This window comes from Pelobates fuscus, chromosome 3 (assembly GCF_036172605.1).
Source record: "Pelobates fuscus isolate aPelFus1 chromosome 3, aPelFus1.pri, whole genome shotgun sequence".
Classification (NCBI taxonomy): Eukaryota; Metazoa; Chordata; class Amphibia; order Anura; family Pelobatidae; genus Pelobates; species Pelobates fuscus.
In genome coordinates, this window is record NC_086319.1 from 257,084,244 (window position 1) to 257,111,419 (window position 27,176).

General features: G+C 42.4%; 1 protein-coding gene across 1 annotated transcript in view; it reads left to right on the forward strand.

Moving 5' to 3' along the window:
• The window catches only part of LOC134602907 (uncharacterized), an 84,379-nt gene that overhangs the window by 41,075 nt on the left and 16,128 nt on the right, over positions 1-27,176 (forward strand). Inside the window, exons 7-12 of the mRNA XM_063448371.1 lie at positions 5,885-5,965; positions 17,648-17,875; positions 18,537-18,627; positions 18,751-18,914; positions 21,082-21,196; positions 23,996-24,144. Of these exons, the coding sequence (XP_063304441.1) occupies positions 5,885-5,965; positions 17,648-17,875; positions 18,537-18,627; positions 18,751-18,914; positions 21,082-21,196; positions 23,996-24,144 (828 nt within the window). The remainder of the gene's footprint in view (positions 1-5,884; positions 5,966-17,647; positions 17,876-18,536; positions 18,628-18,750; positions 18,915-21,081; positions 21,197-23,995; positions 24,145-27,176) is intronic.

Sequence of the window (27,176 nt, forward strand, 5' to 3'; positions counted from 1 at the left end):
CTAGGCATGTGTAAAACCTTTGACATGCACGTAGTCATCCCCTAGGCATATTCCCTAATAAACCCACCATACGACCAGCCCTCAATAAAGACGGACACCAATATTTATTGAGAAAATATCACATCTTTTATTAGTAAAAAGAAGGGGGTCAGAGTCAAACACACTTAAAGACATTAAAGCCCAATACTTTTCCAATGCAAACACATAGACAATGACCCCACATAAATGACAGCAGTGACCCCCTCAAGCTACCTGAGCGCCCCCCACCTGCCTACAAAGAGCCTGTCTTAGTCCTTCCTGAAAACCCAAGTTTAAGAAGTCCGTGCCCACCACAGAAAGATGCACTCCATCATATCGGTAGTAGCCGGGAAGCAGGTCTTCTAATTCCTTGTGCCGAATCACAGCACCCCCTAATCTCTTAATGTACACCGCCATTGACTGATTGATCTTACTGCGACTTTTAGCTATAGCCGCAGGGATTCTAGAAAAACGCCAATGTATACGTGGTACCATTTCTGACCACACAATAATTACACCTGGGACCATACTTCTCACCTTCACCTCTTCATCGTCCTGATCAATTTCCTTTGGGTCACAAGACCCAAGTCATTACCCCCGGCATGGATTAAAAACAATGCCTACCCTATCCTCCTAAACAATTCGGCACAGATGTCACCCCAACCAAACCCACGGTAACCAAACCAATGTCATTCAATTACATCACGCGAAAACCCCAGCTGTCTGCTTTTTGGTCGAACTGCGGCTCGCTGTTCCACCCAGTAGACAAATAAATGTCTTATTATCCAAGCAACTCGACCTAAAATAGAAGAGAACAGATAGTACCAACACATAAACACTCCCCCCCCCCCACGTTTTCCCTCCCAACCGTCTTACACTAACCAATCAGGTCGAACATAAGACCTAAACCTCACCGATTTCCATCACCCAATCAGTATAATCCAGCCGTGCCGCTTCCGTTGCTGCTTCAATCCGAAAAAAATGTGTCCTAAACTGTGACGAATTCATGCCCAGATGTCGCAGGCTTAAGTGAAAGATGCAAGAAAACTGATATTTGGACAGAGACGATCAATCCTTGTGGATGAAAAATGAGCCACCAGCCCGCGAGCGAACCGCCATATACCGGGAAGCACAATCCCTCGGACACGCTCTTGAGCCGGGCAAATAAGACAATTTAACCAAGCATCCCTTACTGAACACATCTGTTTTCGAACTATGGAGATTAATACAATCCTTCTCCCCCCCTACCTCCATGTCCGAAATCAAAATGCCCCCGTTCAATCCCGGCTGTTACTTACCAATTCACTGATATGAAAGGATCCAAAAAATGCCCGAACAAACGCTGTGATAAACAACTAAACTTCGTAGTGAGAAAACAAAGTCCCTGCTATGCCTCAAGCAGCCGGAGTAGCAAGTTAAAGGAGACCGGTCTCCTAGTATCGGGAGCTTTTTTGCCTTTTTGGTAACCTTTAAAAGCCTAATGGACCAGAAAGTGCTTTGTCCAATCCTCCCAGCCATTCAATTTGAAGAGGAATGCTAATGCAGCTAGATTACGATCCACCACCGCCGTGGAGGCACCAGATGCAAACAACCGACAGAGAAACCATAACATAATGTCTAAACGTACCCCCGCCGAGTGATTTTCCTCAATACAGCCTCACCCACATCCCATGAATCCCATACGTTACTGTATGCTGTCCACATACTTTGTGCCAATGACTCTCTGATTAGCCCTCCAAGCGTGAAGACGCCACAGTTCGCTAGAGGCACAAATTAGTTTTTTGTTTTTATTCTGACACATGGAGTACATCAACCTAAAATTGCTGATAACTACAAACAGGATTATCCACTAAAGTAAATTCACAGTGAATTTCAATTTTCAGGCCAACCTCGCTGAACTGGAATAGCATCTCCAAGTCAGTTATGCTTCCAGTTTGGTTATTTTAGTCTTAAAAAAGAAGTGTCACCTCAAAACTCAATTTATATATATATATATATACAGGCCCGGACTGGCCATCGGGCATACCGGGCAAATGCCCGGTGGGCCGCGATGGCCGTGGGGCCAAGGCCGGCAGGGGAGATCACAGGATCTCCCCGGCCGGCCACTGCAGGGCCAGCGCTATCCGAGCGCCGGCCCTGCTGTGTGTCTCCATGGGCCGGTGGGGAGATCAAAGATCTCCCTCACCGGCCCACAGGCACTGTAACATGCGGCCGCTGGCTGTGGAGGAAGGGAGGAGAGGACCGGCGGAGCTCTAGCCAGCAGCTCCGCCGGGTCCTCTCGCGAGGTCTGAGCGTTGCCGCGGTAACCGCGGCAACGCTTAGATCTCGCGAGATCACCACTGGACCACCAGGGATCAGGCAGAACGGCACCCTCCATGACACCAGGCACCCCCCTATGGAAACCCGGCTTCCCACCCTCTCCCAGTCTAAAGGTAAGAAGGGAGGGGGTGGGATACATCATTTTAGTTTTTATAAATAATAATAAAAAAAAGAAAACATATTTATTCAATAATTGTGCTATATACACACACACACTAAGAGCACTCACACACAGCACACTCAAACTAACATCACCATCAGACACAGACAGCACACACAGCACCCTCAGACGCACACACAGCACCCTCAGACACACACAGCACCCTCAGACACACACACACACACACACACACACACAGCACCCTCAGACACACACAGCACCCTCAGACACACACACACACACACACACAGCACCCTCAGACACACACAGCACCCTCAGACACACACACACACACAGCACCCTCAGACACACACACACACAGCACCCTCAGGCACACACACACACACACACACACACACAGCACCCTCAGACACACACACACACACACACAGCACCCTCACACACACACACACACACACACACACACAGCACCCTCAGACACACACACAGCACCCTCAGACACACACACAGCACCCTCAGACACACACAGCACCCTCAGACACACACACAGCACCCTCAGACACACACACAGCACCCTCACACACACACACAGCACCCTCAGACAGACACACACACACAGCACCCTCAGACACACACACACACACACACACAGCACCCTCAGACACACACAGCACCCTCAGACACACACAGCACCCTCAGACACACACACACACAGCACCCTCAGACACACACACACAGCACCCCCAGACACACACACACAGCACCCCCAGACACACACAGCACCCTCAGACACACACACAGCACCCTCAGACACACACATCATCTTCAGTCACACAACACACTCACACACAGCACACTCTCACACATATACAACACACACACGTATGTATAATATATAAAATAACACTCAGTAAGTTAACAGACAAAAAAAATAGAAACATAGAATGTGACAGTAGATAAGAACACCCTCACACACACACAGCACCCCTCTTACACACACACTACAATCCTCACACACACACACAGCACAACCAACACACTGCGCCCTTCACACATACAATACGTCCAATACGTGAAGGGTGCAGCATGCATAATATTATTATTATTGCCATTTATATAGCACTAACAGATTCTGTAGCGCTTTACAATATTATATACTACAGCACCACTACACACATTACGCTCCAGATGCATGCTAGATCCCTTACCCTATTTACACTCTGAATCCTCTATACAAACACACACACAATCTCCTATACACACTCTGGGTCCTTTACACACAAGATCCCCTACACACACTGCACCACCTACACACACTACATTCCTGACATACAAACTCTGGATCCCCTATGCACACACTGCATTCCTTGTAAGCAAACACATACTACATTCTCTAAACACACACTCTTTACAACCCCTACACACACTACAGCCCGTATGCACACACTCGCTACATCCCCTATACACACTATGCTCCCTATAAACACTCGCTACAGCCCCTAGCCCCACATATTACACCACAAACACGAATTAAATTGACCTATTTACACAATACCACACCACAATCAACTTACTCAACACACACGCAATCCCACAAGCAGGCTCCAAACACATGCACCATACGCTTTTCTGGCCCTTTTGTCCTCTGGTATCCCACTTATGGAGACACCAGAGACAAGTTAAAAGCAAACACAGCGCAAGCTTGTTATTAAATGTGCTTGCACTGTGCAGAACAAATACAGGGCCTTTTTCTAATGCTAGAGCTCCTCAGAGGGGATCTGCGCATTGCACTAATATGCTCACTTTGAGAGGGGGTGTGCTTGTCATTAGTGATGACAAAACATACCCTCTCTGGCCCCGCCCCTTTCTCAGGGGGCCGCTGTGATTGAAAAATGCCCGGGCCGAATTTTTTTCCCAGTCCGGCCCTGTATATATATATATATATATATATATATATTTGTGCTCGGAATTTAAATACGTAATGGATAGTAACTGTGAGCAAAGTTGGTTGTGGTGTGCCGAAACCAACGTACGAGTGGGCCTGTAAATAAAAGAGGGCCCACCAAGGAGAATGTAATTATAACAGGGTGTAGGTGGGTGGGAACAATCAGCTGAAAGGCAGAGGTGATTAGGGGCTGGGAGTTTAAGTAGGGGACTTACTCCTCCCACAAATTCAGGCCTCCACAAGTTCAGGCCTTTTAACTTGTGCTCTGAATTTAAATACGTAATGGATAGTAACTGTGAGCAAAGTTGGTTGTGGTGTGCCGAAACCAACGTACGAGTGGGCCTGTAAATAAAAGAGGGCAAAAAGATAAATTCGAGAAATACACACTTTATTGCATTTTTTACAAAACCAAGTTGCTGAAAGCTTGGCGAAGCTCTTTCTCCGGCTGTGGAATATATGCAGTATATATGGAGGATTTCCACCGCCCCAGTCTCTTGATGATATGGACCGGTGTGTTAGTGCTAGAGGCTGCTCCTATACGGAAGGAGTGCCTAGAGAATGCAATCGGGTTGTGTCCGAGCTTAGATAACAGAATTCTGATATGAACCATCAATTTTGCTGTGGTTAACGGGTGCCCTTGTAGTGTTAAGAGCAGAGAGTCCAGTAGGTGACCGTGCAGAGTTGACCGTAGGTGGTCTAGTACTTTTACCGGACACCAGGCATTATCAGTAGGGAAGAGAGGAATTATAGTAGGGTGTAGTGACCGGTTGGTTTTAGTTGTAGGGATCGAAAGTTGGTAGTGATCCTCTATTTTAGTGAGGTGTGATATTTTAAGTCTTAGCTTCGTATCTTCTTGACAAATTACGGTGAACTCTCTAGGTCTGAGAAAACCGTAGAAAGCAAGATATAAAGCAGATTTGATCACCGTATTTGTGCCGATGTCGAATGGGGCTGTGTCAAGGAGATTGCTAAGTGACCTGAAGATAGGCCCATCTATAGGTAATCTAATGGTAGAGAGTGGATGTAAATATATATGTAACATGATAAAAACACATCACTACCTTTAGTTTATGACAGGATCCATCAGCCATATACATACACCTTGGGTCAGACAGTGTTTGAAAACTGACAGTCTCTGTGATCTCTGCTTTTCCCCAGAGAAATGCATTATTAAGGGGTAGATGAGGTACGTGGAGTCCAGTTTGCAAGTTGAATTCTGCAGTTTGCAGTTTGCTAACAATGCTCTCTGTAGATCGTCTCTAATGCACAATACTGTGGACGTATGCACTGATGTACTCAATGTGAAAATCTGGTGGTATGAAGTATACTCTTTGAATTGTACTTTTGTGGCATTGCCACTTATTCTCCAATCCAATTTAGGTTGAGTTGGGCCTTCATAGATTATGAATTGCTGTCAATGTTTTTCCCCATGAATTATCAATAATTTGAAGAACAGATTGAATTTAATTTTCTTTCCTCAGGATGGTTTTACTGTTCTGGATGTGGCCAGAAATTATGCTCTTCCTCATGATGTCATCATGACTATACAGGAGATGACCCAGGTGTGTAATGTATTTTTGGATTTGAAAGACGGTTAAAATATAAATTTAGCCTAATTAAGGACAACCATTGTGTTGGGTTAATCAAATATTATTTATTTATATACCAGGAAAGATACATTGAGATTTCTCTCGTTTTCAAGTATGTCCTGGGTTCACAAATCATTGCATTGTTACATTAGGGTACAGTAAGATACAAAAACAATATTAATACACATTATATACAAAATTTAACATAGAACAGGTAGGAAATATATAACCAACCATGACACGTGCGTTCTGTTTTGAGGTATATAAAGAGGGATCTCTTAAAGGACTTTAGGCTTAGGGAAGATTTTAAATTGTGCGGGAGGTCCTTCCACAATTGCGGCACTCTGTAGGAGAAGGAGGATCGAGCTGCTTTCTTTTTGTATTGAGGTAGACTAAATAAAGTGCTGGTACTGGATCGGAGGTTATAGGAGGTGGGAACAGCCGAGGAGAGCATTTTGTTCAGGTCGGGTGGTAGTTTCCCAGAAAAGCTCTTAAACATAAGGCTGGAAAGATGAAGGGTGCGTCTGGATTCCAGCGACAGCCAGTTAGTTCTTTTAGCATGTCACAATGGTGGGTCCTGTAATTACATTGTAGCACAAATCGGCAGAACGAGTTATACAATGTATTGAGTTTATTAATGTGGGATTGTGATGCAGATGCATATACTACACCCCCATAATCAATGATTGGCATCAGCATTTGCTGTACAATCTTTTCCTTTACTGAAGGGCTTAGGCAGGATTTGTTTCTGTACAGGGCACCTAGTTTTGGATAAAGTTTAGATGCAAGTTTTTCTATGTGATGTAAGATAGATTGGGGTCTAACATCATAGCATCATACCCAAGTATTTGAATTTGTTTTGATGGATAGGTGGGAATTAAGTAATTTGTGTAATTTAGGTACTGTTCCAAAGATCATTGTGACAGTCTTGTCTGTGTTTAGGAAGTTTGTTTTTTGCGATCCACTTTTCTACCTCTATGAACTGGTCTTGGAGCACAGCCTCAAGCTGCGGTAGATTGGATTTGCTTGCATAGATTACTGTGTCATCTGCGTACATGTGTACATTTAAGGATTTGCAGACATTAGGCAGATCATTTATAAATAATGTAAATAGTAGGGGGCCGAGAATGGAACCTTGGGGAACACCACACGTGACTGGGAGAGGGAGGGAGTCGCTGTCAGAAATGGACACATATTGTGAGCGATCCGATACATACGATCGAAACCAGGTTAGTGAACAATCACCAATACCTGAGTTTTTGAGTTTGTGCAGTAGAATGTCGTGGTCTACTGTGTCAAAGGCCTTTGCAAAATCAAGGAAAATAGCTCCAGTTAGGTCTCCTTGTTCCAGTTTGGATGTCATTGCAAACTTTTAAGAGGGCAGTTGTAGTGGAATTATTCTGGCGAAAGCCTGATTGATCAGGGGTCAGATAGTTTGATTGTTGGTAGTAATCACATAGTTGCGTATGGACACATTTTTCTAAGATTTTTGACAATACCGGGAGCAATGATATTGAGCGATAGTTAGAAACCAAAGTAGTGTCACCACTTTTATGGATAGGCACTACTCTCGCAGTCTTCCAAATTTTGGGTATGTATCCAGACACCAAGGATTCGTTAATTAGGGTTGCGACGGGTTTAGCAATTGCCAGCGCACTGAGCTTCCACAGCATTGCTGGGATTTGATCTGGTCCAGACTGGTTTTCATTTTTAGATTATTAAGGTGTTTTTTTTTCAGATTTGACACTGTTACGGACCGTTTCAGCAGAAAAGGGTAAAAATCCGTTTAGGCGATAATCCCCTTTTCACAAAAAGGCACAGCTACTATAAAAGCACCAAAACTCACGAATTCGGATATAAATGAATGCACCAAACTTCCGAACTGCATACAAGGGAATAAGGTAGCACTCCAGCTGGAACCTCACGAATAGCTGCTAGCAGACGAACAGGAAAAGCAGACATCAGCTTACACTCCTAGCAGTCAATCTCCAGCAGCATACAGTGAATCCCCCCAAGAACGAGACAAGGCTCCGTGTTGAAGGTCAAGCAGTGGTCTGTTTATTGAGGGCTACCTGCCCCTGTATTTATGCAGGTCTCCCACCTGGTGGACACTCCCCTAGGGGACCAGATGGAAGACTGAAACAGCAGACAGACATGTATCACTTTCGTACACACAGCCACAATACTTTCCCACCATGCATCTTGGTTTCCTCCTCTCTGCCCTGGAGATAATTAATGAAGTAATTCAATTATCTCCCAGGACAAAGGCCAGACTCCATTATGCACATGGTGACACAGAAACAGACTATCACTTTAAAATACATACAGACACATTTTATACATAAAACACAGACATGTAACATATCCCCAGATAGCTCAGGTCTGGGTGCACATTATTAGGTGAATGGCACCCAGATCACACAAATACATTTTAATTGCCATGGAGCCAAAGTCTTTAATTCCACGAACAGGCTCCATGGCAGGCTATCTGGGTTACTACAGTTCACATAAAACAAACTACCGAATTTCCCTGCATTCACCAAATCCATACAAATTAGAACCAGGGGCTGGAGGTTCAGCGGTGCCTGCACGTAAAAGTGTCCGATTTTGGTGCATGAAAGCCGGGCAGAAAAGAGCTGGCTGCCCGGGGAGCTCCAGAACACCGCCACCTAGCGGCCGCAAAGTGTAACAGCAGGCACAAAGTTAACAGGCAATTAAGCTGCGGTTAACCGCAGCTTCAGCGAGGTAAATTGGCAGCACACTCCAGCTTCTGGGTGGCCCATTAACAACGCCGGCCAGCTTCCCACGGCTCTGGGGAGGTTGGTGAACGGCTGTTTGTTCGGTATATGAAATCTACCGAACTGCTGTGCAGAAAGGGAGAAATAAATCCTTCTGCACAGTAAAATTAACCCTTTAGCTGCCGGTCCATATTCCAAAGGCAGCAGGCGGGCAACCAGGCTCCTCCAATACAATGTGGCGAGATTGGTTTCGTCACAGACACATTTTTATTTTTCGTACAGAAAAATTAACACGAGGGAGGGAGGGGGTTACAGAAGGAAAAGGGGGGGAAGGGGGGAAGGTGCAACATGTTCATGCAACATTACATAGATACATAGTCACATTAAATGATGTACATAACGACACATTTCATCACTTTATCCTGCGCACAACTCTCACTGGGTCTCTTGCAGATTCCCATCACTTTCCCCCATTGAGGTGGTTACAATCTACTTGCTCTGACTAGCAGAGTGTGCTAATCTCCATACGCTCCAAGCTTCCCATGTCCTTTGTGTAGTTTTATTTGGGGGCCACAATATGCTAAAGCTCTGTTCGTACTTGCATTGTGTATCTATGTCTCTCTCTAAGGTGGAGACTGTGGGACAATTTTGGGATTTCCATGCTCTTGCTATCAGTTTTTGGGCTGACAATATGACATGGTACATTAGTTTCTGCAGATGCTTAGGGAGACCATCTTGCAGGAGCATGGTTAGATATATTGTAGGTTGGAAGGGTAAGGTGGTTGCGGTCAAGGAGGTCAGCATGGTGTGAACTCGTCTCCAAAAGGGTTGAATATTAGGGCATTGCCCTGTCCCTTCTTGTGCAGCACTGTCCCTTCTTGTTTTTCGCATCTCCAGCATTTTGGCGAGCTGTCAGGGTATATCTTATGGATGCGCGCCGGTACCATGTACCATCTATAGATTGTTTTCCTCTGCTGTTCCAGTAGGGTAGCAGATTTAATTAGGGATTTAGTTGTGGAGAACAGTTGGACCCATCGTTGTTGGGAGATCTCAATTCCTAGATCTTTGCTCCACTGCTGGGAAGGTGGAGACATATGAAAAGGGAGGTAGTTCAATATTAACTTGTAGCACATGGAGATGGGCTTACATTGTGGAGGTAATCGTTTGTTTATACATATCTGTTCCCACATCGTTATTGTTTGGGTAGAGGTGGGTGTAGGGGGGGTTGGTGCTTGTCCTCGTGTGAGGAAGGACTTCAGTTGTATATAAGAGAACTGTGATGTACTTGGCAGTTTGTGGTGGTCCAGCAGGTATTGAAAATCTAAGAGTTTCCCCTGTGCATGAGTATGGTATAGGTGTGTCTGAGCTTGCCAAGGTTTATCGTGAAAGGTGGGGATGCAGTACGGTAGGGCCCTAATAGGGGTGGCCAAGGAGAGCAGGTTCGAGGAGCTTAATCTAGCCCTGTGAGAGTCCCAGATCCGGAGAATCAGGGTGATCTGGGGTGGTGCTAATGGCAAGGGTGGTCTAAGCCGTTTTGGTAGCCAGAACATGCTGGGGAAGTCGAAAGGCCGTAGCCATCTGCTCTCCATGTGTACCCACTGGGGCTGGGGACCAGAGAGGAAGTGGGGTATCACTGAGGCTAGTACCGAGGCATGGAAATATGCTTCAATATCTCGTAGTGCGAGAGCTCGAAGTATTTTCACGGTTACTCTTGGTCTGGCACCAGCCCAGACGAACGCGGCCATGTCTTTTTGGACCGTCTTAAAGAAGGCTTGTGGAAGTTGGATGGGTAGTGTATGGAAAAGATATTGTAATTTTGGTAGAATGGACATTTTAAATGCCACTATCCGTTCTGTCCAGGTCAGGAACAGCGAGCCCCAACGCTGGAGGGTGCCTCTGCACTCGTTCCAGACTCTCCTAAGTATTTAATATTGTCTCTACGCCACTCGAACGGGTATTTGGTGCGGAGGGCCTCTCGAGCAGTGTTCGGCAGGGAGGTCTCGGGTTGGGAGATGTAAAGGAGTATATCATCTGCAAACACACTTACTTTGGTCTCCTTTCCGCTTACTTCCATTCCACGGATATCTGGGTGGTCCCTGACCGTGCATAGGAGGGGCTCTAGGGCTAGGACATATAACAATGGGGAAAGGGGGCACCCTTGCCTAGTTCCATTGTGTATCTGAAAAGGCCGGGACAGGAAGCCCGCTTGCATGACTTGTGCCGTTGGAGCCGAGTACAGGGTAAGTATTTGGTCAATGACTTGTGAGGGGATGCCATACTTGGTTAATACCTGTCTCAGGAAGGACCAGCCGAGGCGGTCGAATGCTTTCTCCGCATCTAACGCCAAGAGCAGGCCGTCTCCGCTGGTCTTCCGTAGTTTCTCCAACACCAGGGAGAGCGCGTATTATCGGATCCTTGTCTACCCTGGACAAACCCGGTTTGATCGTCCACTATTAGTGTCGGTAGTATGGGGCTTAGTCTATTAGCCAGAATTTTGGCATAGATCTTTGCGTCTGTATTTAGAAGCGAGATGGGGCGAAAGTTCTGGCATAGGTCGGTGGGCTTATCTGGTTTGGGGATCGTTGCTATGGTTGCCAGTAGCATCTCCGGTGGGAGAGAGTTGGTCTCAGCGGCTTCCAGGTATACTCTAAGGAGGTGGGGCGCCAAGTCCTCTGCGTATGTTTTATAGTAGGCATTAGTAAACCCATCAGCCCCTGGGGATTTACCAGGCGGCAATGCCTTAATGGCTGAGAGGACTTCCTCCAGCGTTATGGGCTGCAGGAGTTTTTCAGTGTACGCTTGTGAAATTGTGGGGAGTTGGATAGTGGGAAATGCCCATGGCATTTGGAATGTGTATCGTAGGATCCTGATGGAGGTTATAGAGTTTGGAGTAAAATTTCGCGAACTCTTGGGCAATGTCCTCTGGGTTCACAACTTTCTCTCCTACTTCATTAATAATGTGAGTTATTTTCTTAGCGGAATATTGACTGCGTAACCTAGAGGCTAGATATTTTGAAGCCTTACCACTATTGTGGTATGTGGTAGCTCGTAGTTTATGTAACATGTGTTTGTTTTTTTCTAAGTTTAATTCCGCTAAGCGGTCATATAGTTTGGACAATTTATTGGCTAGTTCCACTGAGGGTTGTTGTTTATTTAGAAAGTTTGCTAGTGCAATTTGTTTGTGGCATTCTAGGGTGTTAGAAACTTGGCATTTCTTGAGAAAGGAAGAGCGGCTTATCATATGGCCTCTCATGACCGCTTTATGGGCGGACCAGATAGTGGAGTCAGACACTCCTGCTGTTATATTAGTCCTAAAGTATTCTTGAATTTCCTTCTGGATAGTGGTTGCGAATTCCGGGTCTGAGAGCAGGGAGTCATTGAGACGCCACGTTCACCTCCCTTTAAATTGGAATCCATCAAATAGTTCAAGGGTGACTGGGGCGTGGTCTGACCAGGTGATCTCTCCTATGGAGCATCCAGAGATTTGTGCAAGAGAGACTCTATCTACTAAGAAAGTGTCTATTCGTGTGTAGGTATTGTGTACCCTAGAGTAAAATGTATAATCACGCTCAGAGGGGTGAAGTACCCTCCAGGCGTCGTACAGGTCGTACTGGGTTAGGAGTTTAGTGAGAGCCTTGGCGGTTCTTTCCCTAGTGCTACGTGTCCGGCATGATGTGCGAGTCGATGTGTCAAGATCAGTCTGGGTGAAGTTGAAATCCCCACAGAGGAGTAAGTCTCCCTGTTTGTATTTGTCAAGTTTGGTGAGCACGGAATGAAGGTAGGACTTGGAGCTATCGTTGGGGAAATAGGCTGTTGCCAACGTATGTTGTGTGTTATTAATCAGTCACACCAGGATGATATACCGCCTGTTAGGGTCAATGTGTTGTTGGTGGAGCTGGAAAGCTACATTTCTGTGGATGAAAATGGAGACCCCTCTGGATTTGCTGTCCGACATCGAGTGGTATTGTATGGGGTAATGTTTAGTGAATAGGGCTGGTTTGTGTCCTTTCTTAAAATGGGTTTCTTGGATGCAAGCTATATCTATTCGGTTTTTCTTAAGATCTCTGAGTAGAAGCCTTCACTTATTAGGGGTATTTAACCCTTTAACATTGTAAGTGATGATTTTCATATTTTAGAATAAAGGTTAAGGAAGGTTCGTTAAGGATTGCCTTTGTATTCGTAACCCGTGTCAGGGTTAAGAGATGTTCTTGTGTGGGAGGGCCTAGGACTTTCTCCCGCTGCGATTTTCTTTGGGTGGGCAGCGTCTGCCGAGCATTTAGGAACATAGTGACTCTGTCCCCGCATGGGGTAGAGGTTTGTACTATATCTGTCATCAGAGGGGTTTGGTAGTCGTTGGTACTTCTGCACTTAGTGGAGGGCAGGAACAGGGCAGAGGGAGAGGGGGACTGGGGAACAGGGAGGGGAAGAACTTGGGGGTAAAATACCCAACTAGGTTCACCTGAAGTGAACCATGAGCGCCAAGAGGGACTTGGCCGCCGATACCAGGGGACGTGAAGGTGAGCATCGGCTCAAAATTGAGAGCTCACCTTGGAGCTGAGGAGCAAATGGAGGGCTATTAGACAGTCGCATTTGTACTGGGTAATAGGCACCTTCAAAGTTTATACATGGTTACAAAAAAAAAGAAAAAAAACAAGAAGGAACTCTTGACTATTTTTTTTCCTTCCCTTTTTTTCCCTCTTTTTTTTCTTTTCTTTCTCCCTTTTCCCTTTCTTTTTTTTCTGTTTTTTCCTTCTTTTTTTCTCCCTTCTTTTCTTTTCTTTTCTTTTTTTTTTTATCTTTCTTCCCTCTCCCTTTCCTTCTCTCTCTTTTTTTTTTGTCTCTCTTATTTTGTCTCAGTGATGGACGTACATTGCCAATTTTTAGTACCGCAACCTGGCTTCCGACCAGTCAGGGGGAGTTATGGCCTAACTCTTTGAGTGTGTGTCGTTCACTCGGTCTCCTGGCTTTAGGTACTCATTACCCCTGGGCTACTGAGGATGGGTCGTTTTCCCAGGTTTTGGTAGGGTGATATTGCCGCAACTGAGCACTTATAATGCCAAGAGTGAAAACGGAGGAGGGAACTGTATTATACATTATCCATTCACTGTGCAATATGGTCAGAATGTGTAAGTGCCATTATAAAAACAATTGGATATGTTACAGGGGCCCCGTTTTAATTTGGGCTGTCATACAATTAGAACTGGTGTTTTCCTGAACACCATAGTATTGCGCTTAACTAAGCAGTCCGTCAGGGAACAGTCGGTAGCCCCGGACTCGGCCAGGTATCATTAATCCCATAGGAGTTATCCCTGGGGATATAGGTGCGAGTGGCAATAGGCTCAAAGTACGTAGCCCTCAGTGACTGAGCTCAGGGTTGGATAGGGACCCTAAGTCTGAGAGAGGCATCGGATCATAACATAACATGTCTAACCAGTAAACAGGGGACCTATTTTTAACCATTAGGAGAAATTTAGGTACATATTTTGAAGCATTAACTTAAGAACATATAGAGTATCAACATATTTGTGATTGTTATATACTTGCTGCGGTCATGCCGCTTCAGGTAACTGTCCACTCCGGCACCATCCGTGGGACGGTATGGGAGGATTCTGCCACTGTCACAGGCAGCCCCAGGCCTTTAGCTTTTCCATGCCTATCTCAAGAGATGAGATTCCATGCAGTGCGTCCTTGTATTGGACAAGTAGCTTTGCGGGGAATCCCCAACGATATACTACTCCTTGTGCCCGTAGTGCGGTTGTGATCGGTGACATGCTCTTCCTGAATTGGAGAGTTGCGGCTGATAGATCTGTGAAGATTTTCAGTTGTCGGTAGGGTTCCGGCATTTCCATCCCTCTGTATGCCCGCACCAGCCTCTCCTTAGCATGGTAAAAGTGCACTCGGACAATAACGTCCCTGGCTGTCGTGCTGGGTATGTGTGGAGGGCGTCTGAGTCGGTGAGCAGTGTCAATGAGGAGCTGGTCCGGGTGGATCTCAGGCGTGAGGGCTTGGAAGAAATCCAGCAGGTAGGTATTAAGAGCAGTTGGGAGGACCGCCTCAGGGATCCCCCTTATCCGCAGATTATTCCTGCGAGCCCGATCCTCCATATCCGCCATTTTCAGCTTATGGTCTTGTAGGGTGGATTCAAGCTCTTGCAGTTTGTCCGCAAGGCTGTTGTGGGCCTCGGCGAATTCATCCATTTTCTTTAGGCTTGCCTGTATGCTTTCTGTAAATTCCGCCATCATTAGGCGCATAGTCGACGCGGTCAGCGGTCTCTCTTCAGACATCGAGTTGGGGGGGAGATCGAGTCCTCTCCTGTACACAGCGCTCTGCCATCTTTGGCAGGGCTGTGGCTCTCCCGCGCTCTGGGTGCCGATGTTTTGTTGAGAAAAAAGGACGCCCTGTCTGCCTTAGCGGTTTTCGATTTTTGCCTCTGTGACATGTTGAGGTAGTACCTTGCTTATGGGGTGTCAAAATGCTTGTGAACCGATTGTTTTTTGCTCCTCTGTCACTCCAGGTTCAGGAGCCTCACAGACTTGCGTCCATGCGGTTCGGATGCCAGGCCACCTTAAGGTGTTTTTTTAATGATACTAATAGGTACAGGTCTAAAAATGAACTTGTCTATATTGGGCCTTTGCAAATTTAGTGGTGCGTGATCCACATTTGTAGTTTCAGGATGCATGTAATTTATTAGCTTGGAAATCAGGGCAGTAGAACATCCGACAAAATAATTGTTAAAGGCATTTGCTACATCTAAGGGAAGTTGCAGGGTTTGGTTATCCACTTTGACAGTGGACGGTTGGGAGTGGATTGGGGGAGTTTGTAATTTATTTATGACTTTCCAAAAGTTTCTAGGGTTTCATAGGTTATTGTTCAGATTTTCACAGAAATATTGGGCCTTGGCCAATTTTCTTTGTTTTGTGCATATATTTCGCCATTGTCTATATGCACAGTGATCATTCATAGAGCCAGTACGCTTGAACTTTGACCTCAAAGAATACTGTGATCCAGTTCATATGTGCTCCTCTTACCCTCACCTTACACAGCAGGGCATGCAAATTCCAAATTTGTAAGAGTTCAGACTGAAAGTTTAATCTGTGCCAGGTCACCGTCTATTAGTAGAGAACTCAATGCACCATCAAAAACTACCTTTGGACTGAATACATTAACAGTCACATTGGAATTATGGCCGTATGGGACATATGTCCTCACTTCACTCTGTAGGGCTTGGTTTGTTTATGTGTCTGTTTATATTTGCAACACCTATATCTAAACTCAGTTACAGTTGCAAGAAAAAGTATGTGAACCCTTTGGAACGATATGGATTTCTGCACAAAGTGGTCATAAAATGTGATCTGATCATCATCTAAGTCACAACAATAGACAATCACAGTCTGCTTAAACTAATAACACACAAAGAATGAAATGTTACCATGTTTTTATTGAACACACCATGTAAACATTCACAGTGCAGGTGGAAAAAGTATGTGAACCCCTAGACTAATGACATCCCCAAGAGCTAATTGGAGTGAGATGTCAGCCAACTGGAGTCCAATCAAGAGATGAGATTGGAGGTACTGGTTACAGCTTCCCTGCCATATAAAAAACACACACCAGTTCTGGGTTTGCTTTTCACAAGAAGCATTGCCTGATGTGAATGATGCCTCACACAAAAGAGCTCTCAGAAGACCTACGATTAAGAATTGTTGACTTGCATAAAGCTAGAAAGGGTTATAAAAGTACCTCCAAAAGCCTTGCTGTTCATCAGTCCACGGTAAGACAAATTGTCTATAAATGGAGAAAGTTCAGTACTGCTGCTACTCTCCCTAGGAGTGGCCGTCCTGTAAAGATGACTGCAAGAGCACAGCACAGACTGCTCAATGAGGTGAAGAAGAATCCTAGAGTGTCAGCTAAAGACTTACAAAAGTCACTGGCAAATGCTAACATCCCTGTTAGCGAATCTACAATACGTAAAACACTAAACAAGAATGGATTTCATGGGAGGATACCACAGAGGAAGCCACTGCTGTCCAAACAAAACATTGCTGCACGTTTACAGTTTGCACAAGAGCACCTGGATGTTCCACAGCAGTACTGGCAAAATATTCTGTGGACAGATGAGACCAATGTTGAGTTGTTGGGAAGAAACACACAACACTATGTGTGGCGAAAAAGAGGCACAGCACATCAACATCAAAACTTTATCCCAACTGTGAAGTATGGTGGTGAGGGCATCATGGTTTGGGGCTGCTTTGCTGCATCAGGGCCTGGACGGATTGCTATCATGAATTCCCAAGTTTATCAAGACATTTTGCAGGGGAACTCAAGGCCATCTGTCTACCAGCTGAAGCTCAACAGAAGATGGGTGTTGCAACAGGACAATGACCCAAAGCATATAAGTAAATCAACAACAGAATGGCTTAAACAGAAGAAAATATGCCTTCTGACTGAGATGCTGTGGCATGATCTCAAGAAAGCGATTCACACCAGACATCCCAAGAATATTGCTGAACTGAAACAGTTCTGTAAAGAGGAATGGTCAAGAATTACTCCTGACCGGTGTGCACGTCTGATCTGCAACTACAGGAAACGTTTGGTTGAAGTTATTGCTGCCAAAGGAGGTTCAGCCAGTTATTAATTCCAAGGGTTCACATACTTTTTCCACCTGCACTGTGAATGTTTACATGGTGTGTTCAATAGAAACATGGCAACATTTCATTCTTTGTGTGTTATTAGTTTAAGCAGACTGTGATTGTCTATTGTTGTGACTTAGATGATGATCAGATCACATTTTATGACCAATTTGTGCAGAAATCCATATCGTTCCAAAGGGTTCACGTACTTTTTCTTGCAACTGTAAAGTAATATTTTATTTAGTGTTTTCTGTATGCTTTTCTAATCTTTCTAATTAATATTTTAGGAGCAACAAAAACTACTCTTGTTTAATAGACACCCCCAAAGGACGCAGAGTCTTCCTACTGGCAGACTTGTCAGTCCTAATGAATCTCCACCTGACAGACGATTTTCTAGACCCGAGGGTCTTTCTTCCTCTTCAGATTCCTGTGTTAGACTTGGAAGGAGGATAAAGCTTTTTGTCTGTGGACACAGCGGAGTAGGAAAAACTACCTTCACCAACACTCTCAAAAGTGTAAGCATTGTACTAATTCCATGTGTGTCTCAATAGTGACCCCTACATGTTTCTAGTTTAACCAATAATAAACTGTCCACTGTGTGGCCCTATGTAAAATCAAATTCATGTTTTAAATTATACGACTACTGGCTTTAGAAAGGTTCAAGATTTCTTCTCTTCTTCACAAATGTGTGTCTTTAATCCTACTGTCACTGCTTCCTACAGCATTACAGCTAGAATAGTTATTCTATAACATTTATACAATCACCTAATGCCGTACCTTCACTCAACCGTATATGCTTCATGTAGACTCCTTTACAGAGTCCTCAATAAAACTTTTGTAAACAAGGTGCTCCTTATTGCTGCTATTGACAGCTATATAACCTGCAATTTAACATTGTTACAAAACCTCCTATAGAGTAGTCACCTTGCGCCTAATGAATTAGATGACAAAAAAAAACCTGTCCAGCTAAACATCACGGGGTGTGATGTTAATCTAACATCGCACGTTATTTCTTTTCTTGGTCAGTTTTCTTATGTTTTCCTTTCTCATTTGCTTTTCTTTTTTATTACACGTTTTACTGATCCCAATCCAGCTAGCTCTTTACTGCTCCATTTGTCTTTTTTAGATTTCTTTATTGTGCTCTTATTGGTTTTTTTTTCTTACAATTTCTACCAGACAGGGTTAATCTCCCAGCTTCATTATTACCTTGGCAGTAATACCCCTCCATCCACAAAAGGAGTTTCTCTATCACACACAGAGCTGGAAGGTGAGCAGATCATGCTTGCTCTTGTTTATGTGACATTGGTCAGAGGGATGCTAATCTATTACAAAGTAATAAATAAAAAGGCATTGTCTTAAGTATTCCTGGTCCACGTGTCTTGCCTTACAGATGCCTCGGTTGTTATCTGGGATTTTGCGGGTCAAATGGAGTATTACTTCACACATTCCCTCCTACTCAAAACCAGTGGAGCCAACACAGTTTATTGTGTAGTCTTTAACTTGGAGGGTATAATGAGTGACCATAGTGGAGGACAGAGTCAAACTATTGACCAGGTAAAGTACAGTGATATTTTTCCAATTCCAAATTTGCTACCTTTCTAAGCAAGATATCCCAGCTTTACATTATGCTCCTCATATTTGAACAATCCCACCCACTTAAGTGAAAATCTTCTAAACACAAAATGTTAGAAGTAATTTAAATTAGGGACTTCATTTAAACCTTTCAGATTTAAATGAAGTCCCTATTTTCTGTGCATGGTCCTAAAACTAAACAAATAGCCCTCGATTTAATATGTTTAGATGAGCATTTCAAATTATTTTATATTTTTGGATAAACATTTAAAAAGGATTTAAAAAAAAAACAAAAAAACTTTAAAATATCGAAAAATAAAAAATACATATATTAATATATAAAAAATATTAAAATATTTTTAAACATCACATAATTTAAAAGGTTTCTCCAAAAATATAAATTTGTGAGTTCTACATATGTAACCCAAAGTACTGACAGTGGAGGAACAGGCTTCTAATGCAAATTTAAGCAAGGGTAGTGTGAAGAAATGACTCTATTATTCGGTATTTTTTTGCATATTTCTTGCTGTTTCTGTGTATTTTCATTCGGCAGATGGGACTGCCGAACAAAGACCACCCCTGGCTCACTTAACTTCAAAGCCGGCATCACTTTCACCCTCTATGTGTGCGGTCAGCGTTCGTACTGCCGAATGCCACGTGGCAGAGAAAACCGCGGCCATCTTTTTTTCGTCAAACAAAGGCAGCGGGACTTGGTCGTCGAGTGTCTGGAACTAAAATCGGACACTCGACTTCCCGAACACCGGTCTCAATCATACGAACGCTGGAACTATTGATACCGATTAGCTAGAAGAGCGCTATTCGGTACAAATATGCACACGAATGAGGGGAACAATCGCTGCTAGGAGCCAGGGGAACTCATTCGGTACTTTTATTCGTTTTTTCCCTTTTTCTAAAGTGACCGGCAAAACCACACGAATCTCTGGAACTATTTTGGGCAGCCCACCCACAGTGAACCGGTCACAAAAGACTTCCATGGGTTTTGCGAACCCCTGAACCGATCTGGGTGAAATTTGGATATGTTGGTCACCCAGATCGGGGCTATCAGGGGACATAGGATTTGTGGGGATACCCCAGGTATAAAGGGGTGTTCCAGAAATTGGGGAAAACAGTGAATTTTCAGCCTGGAGATAATTAGGTTGTTACTATATCAGACCTGATTATCTCCAGGACTAGGGGAGGGAACTGCCTGTTTGTGTTGGGTGTGTTTTATATTTTTACTGTCCAGGATTGGATAAATGTTACTCCTCCCTGTGGGATGTCCCCTTGCATGGGGACCTGCATAAAAAGCCATGTATGTGAATAAAAGTTAGTTCTACTTGTATCCTGATCCTGGACTCTGACTGTTATTTGGAATTCGTATGCTGTACCAAGGGAATTATCTTATGCAGCTGTTATATTTCGTATGGATTTCGTTTCCTGTAACTACCGAACCGAACTCTCACTACCTTAGACTCTGACCTTTCGGGAGGAAACTACCGAACGCGGTTTGGCTAGACTTGGTTTCCTTACAGGTAGTAAAAGGGTAGATTCGTAATTGTCGCACAACTCACATGATGCTCTGCCAGCTAAAAATCTACAGTTTGCCCAGTCTTTGTTTAAATTGTGCACAGTGTCTATGTGTTTCAATGTATGTGTGTTTTTGTATAGACTGTGTTTCAATGCAGTGTATATTTGTGTGTAGTGTTGGCACTTGAATGCAGTGGTGTGATCACACATAGACACACAGATACATGTACACATTGACACACAACCAAGAATAACTCATACTTTACACGGTTTTAGCCATCCTCTTGTTTCCTTACCTTTTGGGTGCTGGATGATGGCTCCTTAAGCAGAACTTTATGATGTTAGACGTTTACCTTACACTATCATACACATGTGATCTTATGTGTTTTGGTATGTTGCTGTTTACATGTTGTCCTGTATCATGCAGTGCAAGCAGTTTGTATGATTGTGGTGATATAGTGACGTACATCAATTGATTAATGCACACGTTTTGATACTTATTTATACCTCAAGGTGTCAAGGTCAATTCATTGTTTGATCCCCCATGGTCAACATAATTATTCCTAACAAGACACTTTTACTATTCTGTTATTCTGGTGTTTAATCTATTGTTACTCCACAGATAACTTTCTGGCTACGATTTCTGAGTGTAACTTCCAACATTAATTCATGCCGTCACCTCATCCTAATTGGAAGCCACTTTGATAAGCTAAGAGAAGAGAGCAGATTAGAAATAGGTAAGTGGAACGCTTGTGACACAGTGGATATTTTGCATGTTAATTAGGCTATATAAATTGGCATGTGGTGTTTGCTCAGTATTTGCATTTCTAAACGCCTTTCTTCATAATTATTAAAGTACTGATACATCATTGGCAGGATTCAGCAAGCCAATAATTATAAAAGTTTAGAAATAACAGCAGATAAGCAAGGTTGTTCAGTTAAGGTCTGACTGCAAAAAACAGACATTGTTTGTGCTGCTTAATAATGTATGGATTTTGCAGTTCAGGCTCTGAACCATTCTGAAGACTGAACATCTCCAGATAATTCAAAGCTGGACCCTAATGCTTCAAATCTGAGCCTGGATTTCAAAAATAAATACCTTTTAAAAAAGCCCATCATTGCTAAAAGGAAGGTTTTAAACCTCCCTATGCCCCTACTTGCTGCATGTTAACATATCTACTAAATATTTAAAACAAATGACTGGGCAGCCATTGCCCCCTTGTGCTCCCACCTATGAGCATTAGGTGGGAGACTCTACATTAAAAAAAAAAAAAGAGCTGCACAGATCCCTGTTCACCCCCCCCCCCCCCCCCCCCCCCATTTTCCCACCCTCCAGCGAGTGGAGACTGTTATAATTAAAAATTTGGGGGACATCATAATGTCCCGCTTGCACCTACTTATGGTCAGCAGGTGGGGGCTATAGATAATTATACAAGGGAGGGTGGATATGCCATTGTCCACTCCCCTCAATTAATGGCAAAGTCCGCCACCCCCTTAGGGTTAATAAACCCTACCTTCCTCCTCACCCTAAATCTTTCTTCTGTCCCAAACCCCCCCAAATAAAATCTATATTATTAGATGTAAATATTGGGGGGGAAGGAGGAGGGGTGGAGGGGGCAGAGGAATTGCAAAAGATAAATTGATAAAAAAAAAAGACCAAAGCAACGGTGCATTAAAAATAAATCCATATTCGCTTTAGGAAGTTTGAAAATATTTGAATGATTTCCAAATTTTTCAAAATGACCAGAACCAACGCCCAAGTTAGCAGATGAAATGTACCTGGGAGTAAAAAAGTATTTTAAATTAACATGCACATTTTTAATATTAGTATTGGTTTGTTTGTATTGTTTTTATTCCGTTTTTCTACATCGCTCTGAATATTAGTCCAGAGCCAGAGCATGGGTTCTGGTCAATGTGAATTTAAAATGTATCATATTTGTACCATGAGGATCATTTAATTTATAGGCAATGCTCAGGCTGTACCAGAGAGCCAGTCTTACAATGGCAATTTGAAGTACAATCTGTTCAAAAAGTAAATAATAGCCATAGTTACCTACCAGGTTATGCCAAAACCCAACATATCCCCTTTAAATGGTAGTGCACCATTTGTAATTTGTGACCTCTCACTGCCATAATAGATCAAAATTCTAGGCTTGGCAAGGTTCTCCAAATTCAGGACAATTTAACATGTCTATTTTGCTGTGAAACTATTTTCTTCCTCTCTTCAACCTTATGTTTGCGTTAAAAATATATATTGTGGGTAAATAACTTGTGAAAGAGCGATATTTTGGTAGAACAAAAATACAAAAGCTGTTCTAGCACCTCTACATATTCACTTAGACATTAAAAGTGGTATGGAGATCTAAATAGATTTAGTGTTATCTATTTGGAATATAACATTTTTTCGCTTCCGTTACTTAAGCAATGGGAAAGAACATTACTGCTGACCCATTACTCTTTTTCCCGTTGCCCCCCCAATAAGACACCACACACCTTTTCTGTGGATAAGGGCAACTGCCACAGCTTTATTAAATTTCAATCAATTCAAATAACCATAACCTGTCAGCTGTTGGGCGGTTAACCCAACAGACAGTTCTCCAAACTCTTTTCCCAAGAGCCTCAACAGCCGGCACTTGCCATCAGCCCTCATGCGGACTGTCGCCTCCCCAATTTGACTCTGCTTCTTCCTCCTTTTTTCCCAGTTGCACTGTCCAGGGATACCGCCACCACAAAGCCGCCCTCTTGCACACTATGCAGCGCCAGCATTGCGCCCCCCCTCCCCCACAGACAGCGCAGCCTCAACACCTGATTACTAACCAATGTTGAATATGTCCAGACCAATGGGAGCCAAATGAATCCCATGCCACCTCATGACATTGGAGTTCTCCCCTTCCAGCTTAGAGTGCCAAATTACAAACCCTTCCAACCATTGAACAAGCATGGACATATTCACTTTTCGATGGAAACGTTCTAAGGGTCTACCCCTACCTGAAACCCACCAAACTGGCTGAGGAATTATTTCCGACCATATGAGCGTCAACTCCTTAAAGAGTGCAAAACAACATGCCATGTCCTGCTTCATCTCATGAATTAACCCCTTAAGGACCAAACTTCTGGAATAAAAGGGAATCATGACATGTCACACATGTCATGTGTCCTTAAGGGGTTAAGTCTACTGACCACCGTCGGCCAATACACCCGCATAGAACACTAATGTAATCAGCCCCGAATGCAGCAACTAAGCTGAGCCCACTCTGCATCAAGACAAACCCCTCTAACGTACCCGCTCTACTGTCTCTGCTGACTGGTAAGTCTCCACCCCACTTCTCTCCACAAAACCCACTTCTCTCCACAAAAAATTGCAACAAATTATCCTTTTTAAAGTCCACCCCACCAAACATGGGCAGCAGTCATGCTCCCCCTTCCCAAGTTGTCCAGGGGAAAACTTTATATAATGCAGATTGACAATGCAGGGGGTAGTTGTGATGCAAGTATATGGTATTTAAATTGTGTATTTTATCTTGTTTATCCCACAGCAAATTGTTTCTACTCCAGTGTAATGAAACAGGAGCTAGAGCTGTTCAAATGTTTCAAAATGCAGTTTTTTCCTATGAACTGTAGTAGTTTGAATGATATGCAACCAATAAGAGGAGAACTAAGAAACATTTCCAATCAAATTCTACAGGTAAACCCACTAAGCCCCTGTGTGTTCTGTGTATTCTGTATGTGTATAGTGGCCTTAATATAGTATTGTTTGATAAGCTTTCCAAATATTTGATATTTTAGGTAACATTTTAGAATGATTTAATGCTTTGAAAAATATTGTAATTTATTTAATATTTTGTTAGTTTGTGATATATTTTTACATGTAATATATTTTTTTATATTTTGAAAAAAATATTTTATGTTTAATTAAAAATATTAAATTGTTTGGAAAGCTTATCCAACAATATTACATTGAGGCCTAAAAATAATGTCTTAATTAAAAATTGTAGTCCTCTCTTTAGCTGTAAATCCATTAATGCAATTAGATTTTCTTCACTTTCATGGCATCAAACCTCTCCTAGGTCTGTTCCCAAAATTACTGCAGGCATATAGAGGAGGGTGTATGGTGTAATTTAACATAAGCATAAATCAACTGTTCGAATGGGATTGTGTCTTGAACCCTATTCATCAAAAGGCTGCAACCAATTTTATTGCTTAGAGTTGTAAACTGGTATGATAATGATCTGGTTCCTTTATTACCTAAGCATTTATATCCTGCAAATATACTGCTGCTAAACTGAGTGGTCCCTAAAATCAATGCCAAAATAGTGTTGTTTTTTGTTTAAAAAAAAAAAAATGTAGATATTTTTTGAAATATTAAATAATTTTAAAAGTGTATCAAAACATAGTAAATCATTTGAAAAGCTTATCCAAAAATGTTAAATGAGGCCCATGCTATTTGTAAATCATGGAGTAATGCAACTTAACCAAACTAGATACACTTCATTGTGTTCATTTCATGTGTGCTACAAAGAACAGCTTAAATGTGAATACATCAAAGTGAAAGGGGTGAACAAAAAGAATGACTTCCTGTATATTTAGGGAACATAAATACCCTGCATGGACTCAGACCCAAACAGACCACAATCTATACATATTTCAAATACCTACATTAAAGGGACACTATAGTCACCAAAACATCTTGGATTAATGAAGCAGTTTTGGTGTATAGATCATGCCCTCGTCGCTCAATTCACTGCCATTTAGGAGTTACATCACTTTTGTTTCTGTTTATGCAGCCCTAGCCACACCTCTACTGGTTGTGACTGACACAGCCTGCATGAAAACAAAATGGTTTCATTTTCAATCAGATCTAACTTACTTTAAAAGTTTGTATCTCTTGCTTTGTAAATTGAACTTTAATTACATACAGGAGGCTCCTGCAGGGTCTAGCATGCTATTAACAGAGCAGGGGATAAGACATTCTAGATTAAGCATAATTTGCAATAAAGGAAGTATAAACATTAGATAAGTCTATACAGAAAGTGTTTATGAAAGGCTGTGCAAGTCACATGCAGGGGAGGTGTGACTAGGGCTGCATAAACAAAGTGATTTAATTCCTAAATGGCAGAAGATTGAGCAGTGAGACTACAGTGGCATGATATATACACCAAAACTGCTTATTAAGCTAAAAAAAGATGGAGTAGGGCTACTCCAATACAAATAAAATAGTCTTAGAAAGGGTAGGAGGTCTCGCTAGAGTAGCAGTAGATAATCAGGGAAACTTGATAAGACATATTCTCTTAATTGGGAGTGGATACATCTCAGGGTGTTAGTTCGTATATATGAAACAGAGAAGAGGCAGAAAGCAACCAATAGTGCAGTACGTCTAGAGTCCAAAAGTGCAGTAAGTAACAAGAGGTAGAGAACTCACATTTAGAGCTATGGCCAGCTCTGGTGTGAAGAACATAATCCCCGCTTATGGGATGTGGGAAGATGTATCCGTCAGCACCGTCTGGTAATCCAAAGCTCCAAAGGGAAGATAAAAGGCAACAATAGTGCTCTCAATTGTGATAAAATAGAGTATAAAAGAGTGATAAGAGTAATACTCACAAGTGTAGAGCAGAAGCACTGCTCTATTGATATAGTGTTGGTAGTATTATCCCCACCTCGGATTTACTTGGAGTAACAGCGTAGGGCAGGCTTACTGCTCGATGGTATCAGCTCTGGTGGTATAATCCCTACCTCTGATTTCTTTTGATTAGTAGTAAAAAGCCAAGTAGCAAAGGAAATATATCAAATATATTTTAAAATGGTAAATAAAATTTAAAGGAAATTGGCACAAACCAGGTCTATTTGTCCAAAAAAATTACTTTATCCAGTAGTAAAAGTAAATATAAAACATCCAAATACGCGTTTCACGATGAGGCTTTCTCAAAATGTTTTTGTGACTACAGTGTCCCTTTAGCTAGGTATTAACCTCTTAAGGACTGCGGGCGTACTATGTCGTCCTTGGGGGACCCGGCTCTAAACGGTCATCTTGATGGGGGGTTGCCTGGCATGCTAGGCAGTCCCCCTGCTGCCGATTCGACCCTCCTGGGCCATGTGATCGCGAGGACCTCACGATCACATGAACGGAATAGCCGTCCATAGCAGTGTCAGCTGGGGGACTGCCTGGAATGATAGGTAGTCCCCCTGCTGCATGTAATAAAGTTCAATAAAGATTAAAAACAGTGTAAAATATATACTTAGATCATATATATATATTATGTATATGATCTAAGTATATATATATATATATATATATATATATATATACATACACTAAGTGTATTTTAATATATATATATTAAAATATCAAAATACATGTAGAATTATAATAATTAAATATATATATATAATTATAATTATGTATATAAAATGAAATAAATAAATATATAAATACATAAAAAATTTAAAATGTAAAATAATAAAAAATGAAAAAATGTAAAATACATATGTGTAATTTCATTCTAACTGTAGTTTGATATTAATATATATATATATATATATTGATATCAAAATATACAAAATAATATATATATACCTATAAACATAAATATATATGTGTATGTCACTATATATATACCTATATATAAATAAAAATAATGACTTTTTATATATGTAGATATATATATATATATATATATATATATATTTATTTATTTATTCTATTCTACATATATATTTATG